This window comes from Protopterus annectens, chromosome 3.part0 (assembly GCF_019279795.1).
Source record: "Protopterus annectens isolate FY-2018-M chromosome 3.part0, PAN1.0, whole genome shotgun sequence".
Classification (NCBI taxonomy): Eukaryota; Metazoa; Chordata; order Ceratodontiformes; family Protopteridae; genus Protopterus; species Protopterus annectens.
The window spans coordinates 229284631-229303302 of record NC_056731.1 but is presented as its reverse complement, the minus strand read 5'-3'; the positions used below and the strand labels follow the sequence as shown (position 1 = coordinate 229303302).

General features: G+C 37.5%; 1 protein-coding gene across 1 annotated transcript in view; it reads left to right on the top strand.

Moving 5' to 3' along the window:
- Positions 1 to 18672, top strand: part of ITGB8 (integrin subunit beta 8) — a 984437-nt gene that overhangs the window by 651301 nt on the left and 314464 nt on the right. The window contains exon 5 of the mRNA XM_044064706.1: positions 12532 to 12697. Coding sequence (XP_043920641.1) covers positions 12532 to 12697 — 166 coding nt within the window. The remainder of the gene's footprint in view (positions 1 to 12531; positions 12698 to 18672) is intronic.

The window sequence follows — 18672 nt, the reverse complement described above, 5'->3', positions numbered from 1 at the left end:
GGCAGGAAGAGAGGAGAAAGGCTAGGACTGTGGTTGTGAGGGTCGGAACTTTGAATGTTGGCAGTATGACTGGTACAGGGAGAGAGCTAGCCGATATGATGGACAGAAGGAAGGTTGGCATATTGTGTGTGCAAGAGACCAGATGGAAGGTGATTAAGGCTAGGTGTATTGGAGGTGGGTTCAAATAGTTTTATCATGGTGTAGATTGGCGGAGAAATGGCATAGAAGTTATCCTGAAGGAACAATATGCTAAGAGTGTTTTGGAGGTGAAAAGAGTGTCAGATAGAGTGATGTTTATGAAGCTGGAAATTGATGGTGTAATGATGAATGTTGTTAGTGCATATGCTCCTCAAGTTGGGTGTGCTATGGATGAGAAAGAAAAATTTTGGAGTGAGTTGGATGAAATGGTGATGACTGTACCCAAGGGTGAGAGAGTGGTGATAGAAGCAGATTTCAATGGGAATGTAGGTGAAGGGAACAGAGTGGATGAGGAAGCGATGGGTAGGTATGGTATTAAACAAAGGAATGCAGAAGGTTAGATGGCAGTGGATTTTGCGAAAAGGATGAACATGGCTGTGATGAATACATATTTTAACAAGAGGGAGGAGTATAAGGTGACATACAAGAGTGGAGGAAGATGCACACAGGTGGATTATATCTTATGCAGGAGGGTCAGTTTGAAGGAGATTGGAGACTGTAAAATGGTGACCGGGGAAATTATAGTTAGGCAGCATAGGATGGTGATTTGTAGGATGACGTTGGTGATCAAGAAGAGGAGGAGGAGTGTGAGGGAAGCACCAAGGATCATATAGTGGCAATTGAAAAAGGGTAATTCTGAGGTGGAGTTCAGGGATGAGTTAAGACAAGTACTGGGTGGCAGGGAAGAGTTACCAAATAGCTGGGTAACTAGAGTAGAGCTAGTAAGGGAGACAGCTAGAAAGGTGCTTGGTATGACATCTGAACAGAGGAAGGATGACAAGGAGACATAGTGGTGGAATGAGGAAGTACAGGAGAGTATACAGAGAAAGAGGTTGGCAAAGAAGAAGTGGGATTGTCAGAGAGATGAAGAAAGTAGACAGGAGTATAAGGAGATGAGGTGCATGGCAAAGAGAGAGGCAGTGAATATGAAGAGTTGTATGAAAGGTTGGATACTAAGGAGGGAGAAAAGGACTTGTACCGATTGGCTAGACAGAAGGTCTGAGCTAGGAAAGATGTGCAGCAGGTAAAGGTGATAAAGGATAATGAGGAAACATACTTACAAGCGAAGAGAGTGTGCTGAGCAGATGGAAAGAGTACTTTGAGGGGTTGATGAATGAAGAGAATGAGAGAGAGAGAAGGTTGGATGATGTGGAGATAGTGAATCATGAAGTGCAATGGATTAGCAAGGAGGAAGTAAGGATAGCTATGAAGAGAATGAAGAATGGAAAGGCTGTTGGCCCAGATGACATACCTGTGGAAGCATGGAGGTGTTTAGGTGAAATGGCAGTGGAGTTTTTAACCAGATTGTTTAATGAAATCTTGGAAAGTGAGAGGATGCCTGAGGAATGGAGAAAAAGTGTTTTGGTACCAATTTTTAAGAATAAGGGTGATGTGTAGAGCTGTATTAACTACAGAGGGATTAAATTGAAGTTTTGGGAAAGAGTAGTGGAAGCTAGGTTAAGAAGGGACGTGATGATTAGTGATCAGCATTGTGGATTCATGCCAAGAAAGAGCACTACAGATGCAATGTTTGCTCTGAGAGTCTTGATGGAGAAGTACAGAGAAGGTCAGAAGGAGACGCATTGTGTTTTTGTAGACTTAGAGAAAGCATATGACAGGGTGCCTAGAGAGGAGTAGTGGTATTGTATGAGGAAGTCGGGAGTGTCACAGAAGTATGTAAGAGTGGTACAGGATATGTACGAGGGTAGTGTGACAGTGGTGAGGTCTGCTGTGGGAGTGATGGATGCATTTAAGGTGGAGGTGAAATTACATCAAGGATCAGCTCTGAGCCCTTTCTTATTTGCAATGGTGATGGACAAGTTGACAGATGAGATCAGACAGGAGTCCCCGTGGACTATGATGTTTGCAGATGACATCGTGATCTGTAGTGAGAGTAGGGAACAAGTGGAGGAGACCCTGGAGAGATGGAGATATGCTCCAGAGAGAAGAGGAATGAAGGTCAGCAAGACTAAGACAGAATATATGTGTGTGAATGAGAGGGAGGATAGAGGAATGGTGAGGATGTAGGGAGTAGAGGTGGCAAAGGTGGATGAATTTAAATACTTGGGATCAACAGTTCAGAGTAATGGTGAGTGTGGAAGAGAGGTGAAGAAGAGAGTACAGGCAGGATGGAGTGGGTGGAGAAGAGTGTCAGGTGTGATTTGTGACAGACGAGTACCAGTAAGAGTGAAAGGGAAGGTGTACAAGAGAGTAGTGAGACCAGCTATGTTATATGGGTTGGAGACAGTGGCATTGACAAAAAGGCAGGAGTTAGGGCTGGATGTGGCAGAGTTAAAGATGTTAAGATTTGCACTGGGTGTGACGAAGGTGGACAGGATCCTGAATAAGTATATTAGAGGGTCAGCCCAGGTTGGAAGGTTTGGAGACAAAGCCAGAGAGGCAAGATTACATTGGTTTGGACATGTGCTGAGGAGGGATGCTGAGTATATTGGGAAAAAGATGCTAAGGATGAAGCTACCAGGTAACAGGAAAAGAGGAAGGCCTAAGATAAGGTTTATGGATGTGGTGAGAGAGGACATGCAGGTGGTTGGTGTGACAGAGCAAGATGCAGAAGACAGGAAGAAATGGAAACAGATGATCCACTGTGGCGACCCTAACGGGAACAGCTGAAAGAAGATGATGATGATGATGATGACCCAAGAGGACAAAAACTATCAGCACATTGATTCAGACAACAGAAAATATAAAGAGATGTTGCCAAGCTAAGGGAGGATGTGACTAGAAGAATACCCAGAGACCCTATGGGGGTATTAGCAATATTTAGGAAATAGAGCAGAGTAATGGGGGAAACCAAGAAAATAACAAGTGGAAACATTTATGGACAACTTAAAACATGCCAAGTTTAGAAGAAGATGAGGCTGTAGAATTAAGAGCAAAAATAGAAGATGCAATAAAAATGGTGAGGTATAATCACTCAGCAGGGAAGTCTCCAGAAAAAGATGGTATTCCTGTGGAAATCTGGAAACCATGATGGAAACAGTGTTAAAGAGCTGAAAAGTTTTATTTAATAGTATTTTAAAAGCAGTGTGTGTACCAGCATCTTAGAAGAAAGCTGTAATGGGTGTACTACTCATAGAGGGTATAGACGCTTTAAATCCAACTTCATGTTGGCCAGTTTCTATTTTGAATTTTGTTTATAAAGTATTTATGTCTATAGTAACTGAAAGAATGGATAAAATGTTACCAAAACTGATTGGTATGGATAAATGTGGTTTTATGGACAGGAGACAAACATCTGACAGCATTAACAGCATTCACAGACTGATACTGATTCAAAGGAATCAGAGTACAAGAAGGCTGGATTATTGGTTTTTGGTCTTGATGCAGAGAAGGCATTTGATAGACTTATTTTATGAGTATGGCAATGGCAGCATTTATGTTTCCTGATAGCATAATGAGGTTAATTGGGAAGAATCAAGGTGGGAGGGTCGTCTCTGCATACAGAAACCAGGCAGAGGTGTTGTCTTTCTCATTTGTTATTTTCATAAGGAACTCACAAATTCATAGATATAAACGGTATGTCACTCAGAAAAAATATTCTAATTAGCAGCTGCAATTGTTTTGTACTTGATAGAGCCAGAAAAAAATATATTTCAATGTTATGGAATATCTTGAGACAGTTTCAAGTTCTTTCACTTTGTAAAATAAACGAGAATAAAACAAAGGCTATACCAATAGGCTATGTCCCTACACATGAATTGGTTCAGCAATACTCATATTTATAGGGACCTGATAAGATGAAAGATTTAGGGGTTTGGATTGAAAGAGATTCTATCATGGTAGCTAAGAATACGTTGAAAGGGACTAAAAAGGTAATAGAAAAAGTAAGAAGCTGAAAGCTCTTGACGAGGTATATGGATATGGATAAGCATGCCAGGCATCTTTTTATCAACCAGAGGAAAAGCTATGGGGCATAATTAATGAAGAATAAAAAAATATTTGGAAGGGAAAGATGGCAAGAGTTAAGTGGGATAACCACAGAATAGGATAGAGATACTTTACAGGTACATAGCTAAGGCTCACACACACACACACACACACACACACATATATATATATGTGTGTGTGTGTGTGTGTGTGTGTGTGTGTGTGTGTGTGTGTGTGTGTATGTATATATATATATATATATATATATATATATATATATATATATATATACAGTACAATAATGCAGTCAGAAGTTTATAAGTGGAAAGAAATGATGCTGAAATTATGGGGCAAGGGGTTTTCATTAAAAAAAAGGAAAACTTGGGATTTTAGATGCAAGCACATAAGGAGAACAATAACAACCAAGCAGAATAGTACATATGCAAAACAGCTGAAAATGTTTTGAGAACTAAACCAATTCAGGATTGAAGAAAAGAGAATTTATCGATGTGGATGACTTATAAGTAGGAAAGGAGCCAAGGCACTGGGACCAAATGACTAAAGAGGGAGATATCTTAGTGTGAGATGAAGCCAAGCAGAAGTTTGGACAATGGATTTAAGGCCTTGTTCTCTACCAGGGATTGATAGCAGAGTATAATTAAATGAAAGACCAGGTCTGGTTGAGTTTACAATTAAGTCTGGAACAGAAGTTGCAGTAAAAATAATTATTAGTAGGTCATATAAAATAATGCATGACAACTATAAGAATCGATCAGAAGATGATAGACATGGCAGGATACATGTAATATCTTCCAGGTATGGATCAAAACCTAGAAGGTCTTCTATGGTAGTGTTTGCATAAATATTTTTATACTACAAGTAGACATCAGAGAATTTTTCCACAGGTAGACAGCAAAGGATGGAAAGAGAGCGGTACCTGGGAATATGAATTTTGGCAGTGGAATGAGCTGATTTTTGGTACTGTAATGAGCTAATAGATTTTAGAAATTCCCTGCAGGATACTATGTAAGAAATATTGGGGTAACAAATTATTTTAACTAAGGGAATATTTTTTTTGAGCTAGGATGTTGAAACTGAATTGCCTAGACACGGGGCCTACTAAATTTAATGCTATTGGCTGCCTAAAAGGCAAACAGTAGGAAATGGAAAATGAAAACAAACCAAACTGTAACAGAATTGTTGAATGTTGTTAAGGAGATAAAAGAACTGAAGATGGGATTAGAAAAGGTAAAGAGTAAAATGCATAGAAATAAATGGAATCTGTAGGAGCAATGCATAAACAAGAATATTCAGGAGGAGTGATACAATTCCTTCATTACTTCTGTATATCATTTTTCTAATTTGAGTAATGTTGAAACCCTTTGCCATTGTGTCAGATGCACTATTATCATTTACCGGTTTCAAAAGGTTGTCCACTTCTTCTGTTATATCCTTTTCTACATGCACCATTTTTTCCATCCAGAACTTTATTCCTTCCTGCTGTTCATCCACATAAGCATTCTTTCCTCCATAGAACCTGTCCTAATACTGATCTGCTACCCTTCTTATATCTTTCTTATACCACACACAAAGCACTAAAGTGCTTCAGACTTGATCACAAATGCACTATTGGCATTCATTCTGGTAGTGCACTGTTCACTGATCAGAATCTCCCATTTGTATCCCCTAACCATTTGGACCTGAGGCAGCTGCCCGTCCCTCCCAGGTATGCTACTACTTCACTGATCCACCTGTGGTACCTGTTGATTGCAAAGAATTGAAGTGTAGGTGTATTTGAAATGTACCCTTTTTATAGGTCATAACTTTATGTTTTCTGTTTAAAATTTAATGGTCTGAAACATGCTTTTGCTCAGCTTCGTGGTCTAGAGAGATAAAGCTGTAACTATGACCTAGATGTTCCATCCCAGTTCATTTAGGGCGAAGACATTGGAGGAGCTGGCAAAGGGATGAAGAGGAGTGTTAATGTAGTGCCCGCTTATTTGTCTCAGTGGGAGAGTTTGGTACATTTGCCTTGGGTGCACACCCTTTAACTAGAATCCATTCTTGGGAGAGGCCACAGATTGAACAGAAGCCCTTGCTGTAATGGAGAGAAGGGCCTTCTGTAGGTCATGTCACGTATGGAGGTGGGTGGTATCCCTTGGAAAGACCTATTGCATGCTTTCCATTGGGCATTTTTATTTATTTACATTTACCTATTTGTTGATTGGTTAGCAACCTAATTGTCCTTTTAAGGGTTGATCTGGGAGCACTGTCTAATAAAATAAGTTGCTCAGGGTCACAAAGTCGCCAAATGAAGGGAAAAAGGCTCAAAGCCTGTACCCTGGGCCCAAGAAGCAGCTAGAACTTTAGTCTTCTGAAATAACTAACAGACATGCAAAGAGAGAACATTAGGACCATAAGAACACAAACCCAATACCCCACTTGGATAATAGTACTGTATGGGTTTCAAACCAGGGAAAAGTGGAGATAGAAGCTTGGTGTCACAAGAAATGTTTGATTTTTGCTAAAATGAAGATTGGAGTTGTTTAAAAAGAAACATTAGCTTTTTAAGCAGTGGCGTTGCTTGATTCTGCTTCACTTCTTAACCTTATGGCTGCTGTTGCTGGGAGCTTTCATTGTTGCTTTCATGCGTTGTGCGTTCATCATCTCATTTACATCTCTGCGTTTGCACACAGCAACACTTCACTGTAGTGTGCACATCAAGCATGCTCACAGTACTTCTATATTCTAAATGCATTTTTATGTGTAAAACAGTCACATTTTCTTTTTTCAGTTGAATAAATATACTTTAATTGTCCTGTCTTCATTTTGTATGGGATTTATGCATTTTTTTTCTAAGTGGATGCTTTATGAATGTTGGTGAACTACAGAGTAAAAAATGGAGTTTGCTATTTTTCTCTTTTTTTGGTTGCATGACACTGAATCTAGTTCATTTGCAAAAAAACTTAATCTGAAACTAGTTTTAACACTTCTGAGTCTTAATGATTGTTATACAATTGTCATTAATTACTTTTAAGCTTTTCTGCATTGCTATCCAGTAGTTACTTGACTTTTTCTTTCCATGTTAAGCTCTGGATGGCTGTACCCTCTTGAATCATTGTATACTGTGTTGCAGATCCTTGTCATGTACACAGAACTACCTGTCCTTATGCATCATTTCTGCTGTGTAGGCTTCCTAACCACCATATAAAGTTTCTTGGCTCATTCATTAATGTGTAAAATAGGCCTCTGCCCCTCATGGTTTCCTAACTTGTTGATGTTTTATAATACTTTGGACATCTACACCACTGTGAAATTGCTTCATATCATTAAATTATTAATTTTGTGTCATTCAGCCTGCAGCTCATGTATTTATTCCAGTGATGTATTAACTTTCTGAGTTGTTTTGAGTTTTTATCTCCAGCTGCCAGCCAGTTAGATTACTTAGTTAACAAAATATAAATAGCATGAAGTAAAAAGAAGTTGTGTCTAACTCAGACTTAGTACTGATGCAGTGCAAAGTTCTTCCTATGAGACAGGAGTCTACTGATGCAGCTTCCTTCACTGACACGCTAAGCAGGAAGTTGGACGGTGATCAGCCTTGGTTCACTACATACCCATGTTACATTTTAGTAAACATTAAAAAGAAATGAACATATACACCTGCACAACACGGTAATAAAAGCATGAGAGCCAGTGACCAGTTTATTCAACATTTCAACAAACAATAGACAAATATAACATAACCTCATCGAAATGTAAAAGCATATGTAAACTTCACATTAAGGGCAACATTGAACTGCTCACCACTACTTTAAAACGGGAAGGCTAAAACATTTCACCTCTGGGAAATATGCCGGCTTGTGTAGCATGTCATTGCCCATTCCTATTTGACCTTAAACCATTCCACAGAGAAAGGCGAAATAAAAGGGTTTTCCTCCAAGACCCCTCTAAAACTACCCACCAACCTGTTTTTCCAGGATGTCTCCCCTTTCTTCCTCTATCAATCTAACTTACAAATCTTGCATCTTATCTTTTATTAACATGGAAATATTCAAATTAAACAGATCAAGACCAACATCACTCAAAGGTCCTTATCTGCAAAAAATGAGGCAAAACCCTGCCATCAAGGGAGAAGGCTGCCCATGACATCCTGTAATTAACAAAACACCAAGCCAATTTGATTCTTTTAAAACTTCGAGCCTGTCTCCAAACTAACCTAGGTATTACCTCTGATCTAACAAACAGAACCTTAGGAAACCCTTGCTGAAATACCACCAAATCTACTGTCATCCGCACCAATAGCCTTCTTTTTGGCATCATGCCAAAGTCATTATCCCCTAAATGAATAAGCATTGACTTGATATTAGCTTCATGTAAATGTAAATTGTTAACCATAGCAGCCAACTGTTGCCACCTCATATATCTGCAGACACTCCAAATCATATTGAATTTCAAATGGACAAGTCCTAGCATTCTACCATGAAGTTGTATTTTTGCATGTTTTGCGACCCAGTAAACAAAGGAATATCCAATAATTACAGTCTTGTTACATCCTGAAAAACAGTCAGAATAAAATACTAAGCACACTATCCAAAGTTATCTGACATGAGCTAAAAATGTTTCAGAAACCCGTCTCCTCCTCTGTTAATCACTTCAGTTGATGTACCCTCTAGTGCCAAATCTGATGGCATCCCTGTCTGAAAAGAATGGCTCAAAAATATCTGCCTTAATCCTTTGACTCATCAAAGCCTTCTGTACAAGTATACGTTAAACTGCCATACTGCCACCACTTTACCAGTAGTATCATGGAAAATCACCCCTCCCCCCCCAGAAGTTACTCATTTCTGATTATAACACAGCCCAATTTACGGGACATAATTACTCCTCTTGGTTTGCATGCAAAACCACTTGCTGCCCTTGCCATCTCTGATCAGCCTTAGACCTGCATAACCAGATCACAACTGCTGCCAGAGCACTGTAAACATCACACTGATACAAAGTACCCAACATTTTCGCTGACCCTAAAGGCACCCATGTACATAAGCACAGACAGCTCCAACTGTAGCACACAATCTGTTTGCGTGAGGGCAACCACTTGAAAACCTGCCAAAACAACTCTAAACAACTTACCCAACAGAAGCCTATACCCCCACCTGTAAATCAAATACCAACATACTAACGTTATAGACCATCCCATCTGCTTTATAGGAAGTTGTTGTCTAAAAGTCATAAAGTCAAGACAGATGAGCTATATGCCCTTCTTGTTGACCTAGACCAAGACCAAGACTGTGATAGTAGCCATCCATCTACATAGTGCCAGTCTCGAACTGCTGCTGATTGTGCAACTAGATTTGGAGCCATCTAATGAAACTTATCAAACAGAAAATGAGACAGGCTATTAGCTAAGCATTCAATTCACCTGTAAAATGTTTGGCTGAAAATGACATGTTAATCCTCAAACAAAATAAAGCTGACTTCCACGCCATTAAGTGCATCAAAACAGGCCTTGCCACATTCCTGCCCAATAGCTGCTCAACTGCTTCATTATCCAAATGAAATACCATTTTCTTATTCATCAGTTGATCTTGCCACACTAGCACTGCCCAAATCAGCATCATCTCTACAAAATGCCATGTCCTTTTTCCATTTCACCAGCCAGCATCCCAGTCATTCAACAGCAAACCATAACTCCGTAAAAACTGCTGTCGTACCTGCACTTCCTGCTGCATCAGTGAACACATACAGGTCCTCTGATGACACCCAGATATCCTGCCAAGAAGGAATGCCTTTGAAGTGCTCAAGAAACTTTAAATAAATAATAATATCCCGTTAAACGATTTTTGCTAAAATGGACTCAGTAGTGCTCACTATGCCCATCACTCAATAAATTAGCCAACAACCTATTGAACATCCTTCCCAGACCAACCAGTCAACAGGAAAATGTAATAAATGCAGCCATTACATAACATCTCTCACCCTTGTCTTTATCTTCCTTGCAAAGCAACAGAGTCTCACTCTCAGATGGTTAAATTTATCAAAAGGCAAATAAAATCAACCTTTCACCACATCAACTTCTAACCACTGAAGGGTTTAAACACCATTTGGCCTCTAAGTCCACAAAAATTCCCCCTTATCTAACATTGCTTGCCCCTGTTATTCCAGGCCTGATGTTGTCTAAATAAATGGCTTGCAGTCCCTAAACTTTTCGTATGCCACTGTACCATAGCCCAGTGGTAACTTCCGCATACTGAACAAGTATGTACAAAAGGGCAATTTGGCCATGAACATTTACCAATCTGAAGGCTGGGCAACTACCAGCTTTATAGCCATTCTCGCTTACTCCAGATTGCACTTGACTTTGTGCCATATCCACCATAGTGCCATGTCATGTATCCAGATGCCTTGACTCCCAGGTCAAAGTTTTATTCACTGCTTTCAATTTCCTGAAGTGTTGGTTGTTCCACAACCAGACATTGCCCTCTCTCAACTTTTGAGAAGTGTTGGTTGTTCCACAACCAGGCATTGCCCTCTCTCAACTTTTGAGCTTTTTTAAATATGATAAAATAGGCCTAAAATGGTAAATTTTAAGATGCATAATTTTCCAACATAACCACAGTAAAGTAAACAAAATCAAGACCCAGTTGTCACAAATTCTGTCTCTATACCTTCCTAGCCTCTTCTTCCTTAAAGATGCAACAAAGCCTTTAACCCCTGGGGCTTCAGCCTCAGATAGGCACAGAGCCCCATATGTATAAATCAGTTCAAATATGTCTACATGTTCTCCTTGCCAAATATTCTCCTTAACTGCTAAATAGATGTACAGGGTTTAAAACAAACCTGACTGATCAGGCAGCAAAGACTGAACCCCCATAACTATATTTGGCTAGTCCTGAGAAAGTGTAAACTCTAGGCATAATGACCTCAATAACACCCTTAACTGATCCAACAAAAGACAATCTCCATCCATTCTGACTCTTGATCATCACACAGCATGTCCCAGTCAAGCATTCCATTTACTGCTGAGTTCCTCCACCTGACCCTAACAACTCCAGCAGTCTTGCACTGTCTCGCACACGACTCCCACAAAAACTCAGCACCTTTATGGCACACTGACTACCTGTTGACATCTGAGGGACTACTGTGACTTCATTTGGCTCCATTGCACATACTTCTGTCATGTGCCCACTCCTGGATGCCTGCTGAACTTCTAATGGACCATCATCCTTCCTCTTCCTCCAGCTTCTGCAGCCTTGCTCAGCATCAGGTTGTTGGCCATCTAAACATCTTGGCTATAGATATTTGACTGCAACTACCTCTGGGAACAATGCCTTGACTTGGGCTAGGCATGTTGTCCTAAGGATCCTTCAGTGGTATAACATATACCATTATTCCAATATAGATAAAAGTTACCTGAGCAAATCAAATTCTGATTGCTTGGATGTAGGTGGGAACAGTGAATGTAAAAAACCCACACAAAAAGGTACCAGTCCCCTTCCTACATAGTCTTGTGTAACCCCCCTCTGCCTACTTGAACACTTTCTTACTTCTCCTTTACCTCCCTACCTCCCTACCCTTAACCTACTTTAACCCTTTTAATAAATCCATAACAATTTAACAGTACCTGCAGGCTTATCTGCACAAATATATCTGCTTTTAGCCAACTAAATTTGCAGTTTCATGAAGTATTATGAGATAAACAGATTTGTGGTAATCCATGAGATCCTTGTCTGTGAAATTGTGTTATTGGGTATAATTAACCAGATGAAATATAAAATGTTTTAAAATTTCCTATGCACATCAAGACCAGGAACACAAGGTATATTATGCATGTCTTTGAGGTGGGTCTACTTCACAAGACTGACTTTTTAAAATGTCTAAATTCACGTAGTCGAGTCCAAATAATCGACATTTTAAAAAAAGTCAAACTGTTAGTACTGAAATCACTGTACAGTGAGGATCTGGGAATTTGACTCCCACTGTAGTGCGATCTCAAAACTGGTACATATACTTACAGGGGGTGTGAGGATGCAGGGGGCTTGTCCCCCCACCCACAAAACACTGTCCTGTTTGATTGATTTTTAGCTTTTTAAAACATCAGTCATATGGTTTCAACCATATACATTTTCTATGTTTTAAAAAGTTGATAATTTGAAATAGATCCACTGAGGTACACACAACAAGTAATCTCTGGAAAATTTTGTGTAACCTCAGTTGAATTTCTTGAGTACATTGTCTGCATTGTGGAGGATGATGACAATGACTGTAGAGATATGTATGTGTACTTATTTCTGTAATTAGGTCATTTATATGGCTATGAAGATAATTCTGATCATAAGATCCCCTGTTTGAAACTACGAAAAGTGTTGTAATACAGTACAATAACTCATTGCTTTTAGGTATGCATTTAAAGCTGAATCCATTGTTTCTCTATTTTGTTATTAGCTCCATTGGATACCAGTGTATTCCCCCACATGGCTATATCCACGTTCTCTCCTTGACAAACAATGTAACTGGTTTCACTGAAGCAGTAAAGCAACAACAAATTTCTGGCAACATCGATAACCCTGAAGGAGGGCTTGATGCTGTTCTTCAGGCGGCTGTATGTCAGGTGAGCTGTTTGATTTAACTTTTTTTTGCATTAACAGTTATTACAGCATAAGGGGAATTTCACAGAACAAGAAGAGGTGCGACTGCAGAGTGCCTAAGAGAAAATAAGGGAGTAACTGTTTAGAAAGATTGCAGCTAAGCAACTGTTTTTTGTTAATAACTCCAGAGAACAAAAGCTTTTAGCACAATGACTTAGGCAGCAGAAAATGGCAGAAAAATAACCAGTGATCCTGTAGTGGTATTAAAGTTATTTCAGAAATGTTATGAAAATTTGTATAAAGCAAGATGTGGAAATCAAGAAAGAATGCAAGATGAAATATGTATAGAAGACTTGAGTATGCCAAAGTTAGTGGTAGATGAGGCTCACCAAAGTAACAGTTAAGACAGGAGGAGACGAGATAAAAATGTTGGGAGTACAATCAACCTGCAGGAAAGTCTTTTTGAATAGATGGTATTCCTGTGGAAGTTTGAAAGTTAAGAGAAAAGAAAGTGATGAAGATCTGGAAGGATTTGTTTAACAGTATTTCAGATTGAAGGGAAGCACCAGCATCCTTGAGGAAAGCTGTGGTGGCTGTAATACCTAAAGATGGTAAAGACCCATCAGACCCAGCTGCATATAGACCCATTTCAATTTTAAATCATGATTATAACGTACTTATGTCTGTAATATCTAAAAGCGTGACAATGGTGTTGATAAACTGGATAGATATGAATCAATGTGGTTTTGCGTAGGGGAGGCAAATGTCTAACAACACTAATAGAACAACAATGATTCAGAGGGAAGCAGAGTATAAGAAAATACCACTCCTGTTGGTGGGTCTTAATGCAGATAAAACATTGACAGAGTAAGCTGGTATGTTATAAATAGGGTGATGGAAGCATTTGCATTCTCTGATATTAATAAGGTTAATGAGGGATCACAGGGAGTCTGCATATCCTCCCTGTGTTCATGTGGGTTTCTTCCAGGTGCTCTGGTTTCCTCCCACATTTTAAGACATGCAGTGGGTGGACTGGACACACTAAATTGGTCAAAGGTGCAAGTGTGAGTGAAACAACAACTGTGGCAGGGTTAGCCATCTGGCATTGTGAAAATCTGCTCTAGATGATTGTCAGTGTTGAAGTGACACCCCAGCCCCATGTGCAAATAAAGGAAAAAGAGGTTTGAGATAGATAGATAGATAGATAGATAGATAGATAGATAGATAGATAGATAGATAGATAGATGGATGGATGGATGCTTTGACAAGTAATGTTTCTCAAAAAGAGTTATGGCTACAGGTAGTCCTGAGGAGGACAGTTAAAACAGTGTAGGGATTGTGCATTTGAGAACAATATAAACATGAGAGTAAATGTTATTTTCTGTAGTGAACAGTCTACAAAAAACTGGGAGTTGGAGAAAGTGAAGTAGATGCTCTGAAAATGTGATTGGGTCAAAATGTCACTTTTGTTTATAGTACATGTACTGTGAATCAAATAGATGTTTACATCCAATTGTTTGTGGGTGCAATATGTGAGATTAGTAGTGCTGAGACAAACCGTGTGTGAAGGAAGTGAGAATACTTTGCAGAGGTATGGAGGAGGCGAAGATGGCAGTAAATCTGTGAGAGAAATATTGGTGTTTGAAGGAACAGTCTGAATGTGGAATTCAACTATTTTTGTTGGGGCATTTTAACCATGTTTATTTTGGATATTTTACTGTTTGTTGAGAATACAAATTGTTTTGTTATAATTGTTTATATGAATGATACTACATTTTAGCAGGGCAGCTTTATAAGCAAATCATAACAAAGCAAGTAATGAACAATGAGATCATAAAACAAGTAAGAAACAATAAGATCATAACAAAACAACTAATGAACAATGAGTATGGTAAAATGCATACTCAAATGGCTGAGGTAAAAGAAAAACCAAACATGACACTTGAAAACCAAGATGCAGGAGAGAGACACAGGAGCTGGAAAACCTACATCACAAGTACTTTATTGTTACTGTAAATGGGGTAGTAGTCAGCTACCACAAATGAAATAAAGTAATAAACAGAGCAGCGAGAGATTAATGTCATAAATTGTAAGATATGGCATTTTGAAAGATGTATTCCATGAGAGAGCGAAAAAAACTTGGGGTCAGACTACAAAAGTTAGTAGTGAAAAATCTAAGTTAAACCAGTCAATACAGAAAAGAAGAATGCGATAAAAGTAAATACTATGTTGGGATCTCTATGTCTGTGGTGGCCTTGAAGAATTAAGGAAGTAAAGGTTCCTGTATTTTGTGTACTTTTGAGGGTCTAAATGTAATACTGTATCCTGTTCTGCAAAACCAGACTAGAAAAGGGTATTATGACTACAGAAAACTGAACAGAAAATAACAACCAAGGTAATGTAAGTTATGAGGAACGTTTGGAACATCTACTGTGGAGGAAATCACAGGGTGCCACAGTCTGGTAATGCTCCCACAGCTGAAATTATTCTCCCATGTTTTATCGCCAATGTTCAGACCAAAGGGCTGTCTAGGAACACTGCCTCATTAAACTTAACGTCATAAACATTCTCCCCCATCCAATGATCAAGTTTAGATTTAAAGCTAGTAATATTTGGTCTGAGCCATATCTTAGCAGATATATGACTCCACAACCTAGGGATTATTTATATAATAAACTTACTTCTTAAATATGTTTTGCTTGTTGGAATTGCAAAGTTTCTGCCATCATACCTGTGATCCCTAGTGTTGTAAAAAGGGAAAAGTTATAACTTGTAACATTTATTCTTGGAATATCTTTTAAGAACAGATCATCTTACCCCTAGTTTATCTGAAGTGAAGGGAAAATAATTTTAATGTCTTACATATTTCATGATATTTTAGATGTTGAACAGATGGTATTTTCTTTGTAAATTTCCTCTAGACAATTTCAAGTGAAATATGTTGATTCCTGTTACATATAGAGAATGTATTGTTATATTCTGATACTGGACAAATGTACATTTTAATACAAATACAATAAACAATGTATTCGTCTCTGAAGGATAATGATTTATATACTCAACACCTAAGATGAAAAGCATATTTTCTGGTAATACTCATGTGAGACACAAATGAAAAATCAAAGGAAATAATTATGCCCAAATTCTTGTATATAATGGTCTCATACATTTAAAAATAAGGAAGGTATTAGTGGTGGCCTATCAAAATACATTACTTCACATGTATGTATACCAAAGTTTAAACTGGCCACCTTTGCCCAAATTGAAAATTCTTGAAGAAACTGGAAAAATCTGTGCTATAGCCCCTTTATAGTCAGTATAAATCCAATTTTATAGTTCTCAGCATATTTTGATTGTCTACAATAAACATTAGTAGGGTTAGTTGATAGTACCTTGTTAACTAAAAATGGGCCCATTGAACCCTGGCAACTCCTGATAATAAATGGAGTTATTTAGAATTGTATCCTTTTATGGGAACATACTGTTTATATACTATCAACCAACAGTTAATCCAGTTAAGAAACAAATTATATTGTCTAGTCTTCAATGTTTCTAATAGAGAATTATGGAAAATTGTTTATTAAATTAGCCAAATCAATATAAATAACACAACAAAAAGTGATAAATTAAGTTGTAAAGTAACTTGGTCATACAGCATGGCCAAATTTGTCAGTGTTGATCCTCCTAAACTAAATCTATGCTGATATAAATTATAGTTCCTTGAATGATTTTTCAAATCCATTAATAATGTAACTAATATTCACTCAAAGCATTGAATAATATGATGGATGTAAGACTAATAGGTATATAATTAGTTAACTCCATCATATTTCCCTTTGTTTATATTGCTGGATTTTCTGGCTTTTTCCAAAGTGGAGGAATAATACATTTATGTAATCAAGATTTATAAATTAAGTTTAACACTGGAATTAGATTTTGCTGCAAGCCATCCAGTACTTCAAGTATATACTCCAGGCCCATAGAAGCATTTTTACCCATTCTTTTTATACCTGTATGATTTGGCTAGAGCTAATGGGAGGACATATGATTTGTGATGTTGATACTAACTCTTGTTGAGCTGTAGCAATTGAATTCTGAATTGAATAAGAAAAGGATTTGTTAAATTCATCTGATATCCTCTTGGGTTATGAAAAATGTTTACATTTACTAATATTGTAGATATGGAGTCTTTATTTGTAGATATATTAATGCATTTATAAAATTGCATCTTGTTTGTCCAATAATGCAATAATTGAATTTCGTACTGCAATTTCTTATTTTTCAACTCACATTTGATTTTTTAGTAATTTGATTTAATTTTTCTTAGTTTTGAGATCTGACTTAGCCTAAATTTATGAAATGACCCTTTCTTCCTTTTATATAGTTTTTACAGATTGACATCCTATAAGTAAGGAAATGTATGGTGTTATATGCCTTAGTATCAGAAACTTTCTTCATTGAGTCATGCAAAATAGAATCTAAGGTGGAATATCCTCCGTTTTCATGTTATAATCCAGTTTTAAAAAATTCACATACTTAATATTTGTTCTTAAATTTCCAGGTTCTTAAATTTGTATTTTTGAATATCTTTAGCTGGCTGGTGTTAACCGAATAAAATACATATAGAAATAAAACAGTAGTCAGAGTTACTTAGAGCATTAGTAATCTGAAATGGACTGTTACCTTCTAATAGATCAAGATTGTTGCCTTCTCTTGTAGGTAAATTAAAAAGTTGAGTCATATTAAAATGTGTTAAATAGTCTAAAAAATCCAAGTCCTGTTTCCTGGTAGATGAATAGTTGGACCAATTAATATTTGGTTAATTCAAGTCACCTATCAAAATTACAAATTTATACACAAAAAGAAATTCATTGAATTCATTGAATTAATTTTGAGTTCTCACATCCACAGAAGGCTTTTCCTAAGGACAAATCAACCTTATAGTACTTGAGCAAAATGAAATACAAGGCAGCTACTATAATTTCAAGACTAATATCAAGTGCTATTGTTTTATGTAACAACTGATTATTTCTCAGTAATAATACTCTACAACCAATTATTTGTGTCTGAAGGCACTCTTTGTACTCTGTCTTATTGTAATCATGAAAAATTAAAGTTGTAGCATCCTATGCCTCAGAAGTAATGGGAATATCAATGTTCTCATATTTCACTATAAAGAGGAGTTTTTGGTAGTTTCCCTAGTCCACAAGCATTGCAGTAATAAAGGCTCAGACCATTGTTAAATCTGTTTACCTTGATGTCCTTTGCTGTGGTGTGGTACATGGCCTAAAAATTCTGCAGCTCTAAATTTAGTTTGTTCTGCCTTTACAGGACATCCAGTAGTCCCAATTAAAGTCTTCCCAGGATTTTACTAACTGCACATTATAAATAGTGCACAGTAGACTTAACCAACTATTAAACTGTGCAGCCTTGGTGTTCAATTAATCATTTCATCCAAGACATGGGATTATTTTACCTGACCTGAATAGTGTCCATGAGTGCTCTTTTCATATTATTAAGAGGGATATTTTTCAAATCATCAGTACCACAACAGTTAAATAGAGTAGAGTAAAAAAACTTCCCCTTTAGTAATTTCTTTAACAACCTTGGAGTATCAGTTAAGTGTAGTCCAGAAAGACTTGAGATAGTAATACAACTAAGGTCACTATTCCTTAACTATCTCATTGTGTCTTTTACAATGAATCAGTTAAAAATATTTCTTCTCTTTTAGTTATGTGAGATACTCTATGTGATGCAGAAACTGTATTTATGTCAGATAAATTCATGGATTTATTTTGGGCAGCTCTAGAAGGTTCTGCAACTGAAAGTCCCCCTAATGCTCATCTATTATTTATTTATTTATTTATTTTGCTAATAGTACCTTTTAAATCATGTTGATAATTATAGTTTTTACTGTTATAAGAATTAACTATAATTTCTGGATGTAAAATTGGTGGAAAAATAGTTAAATCAATAATACCATCACCAATCTGATCAT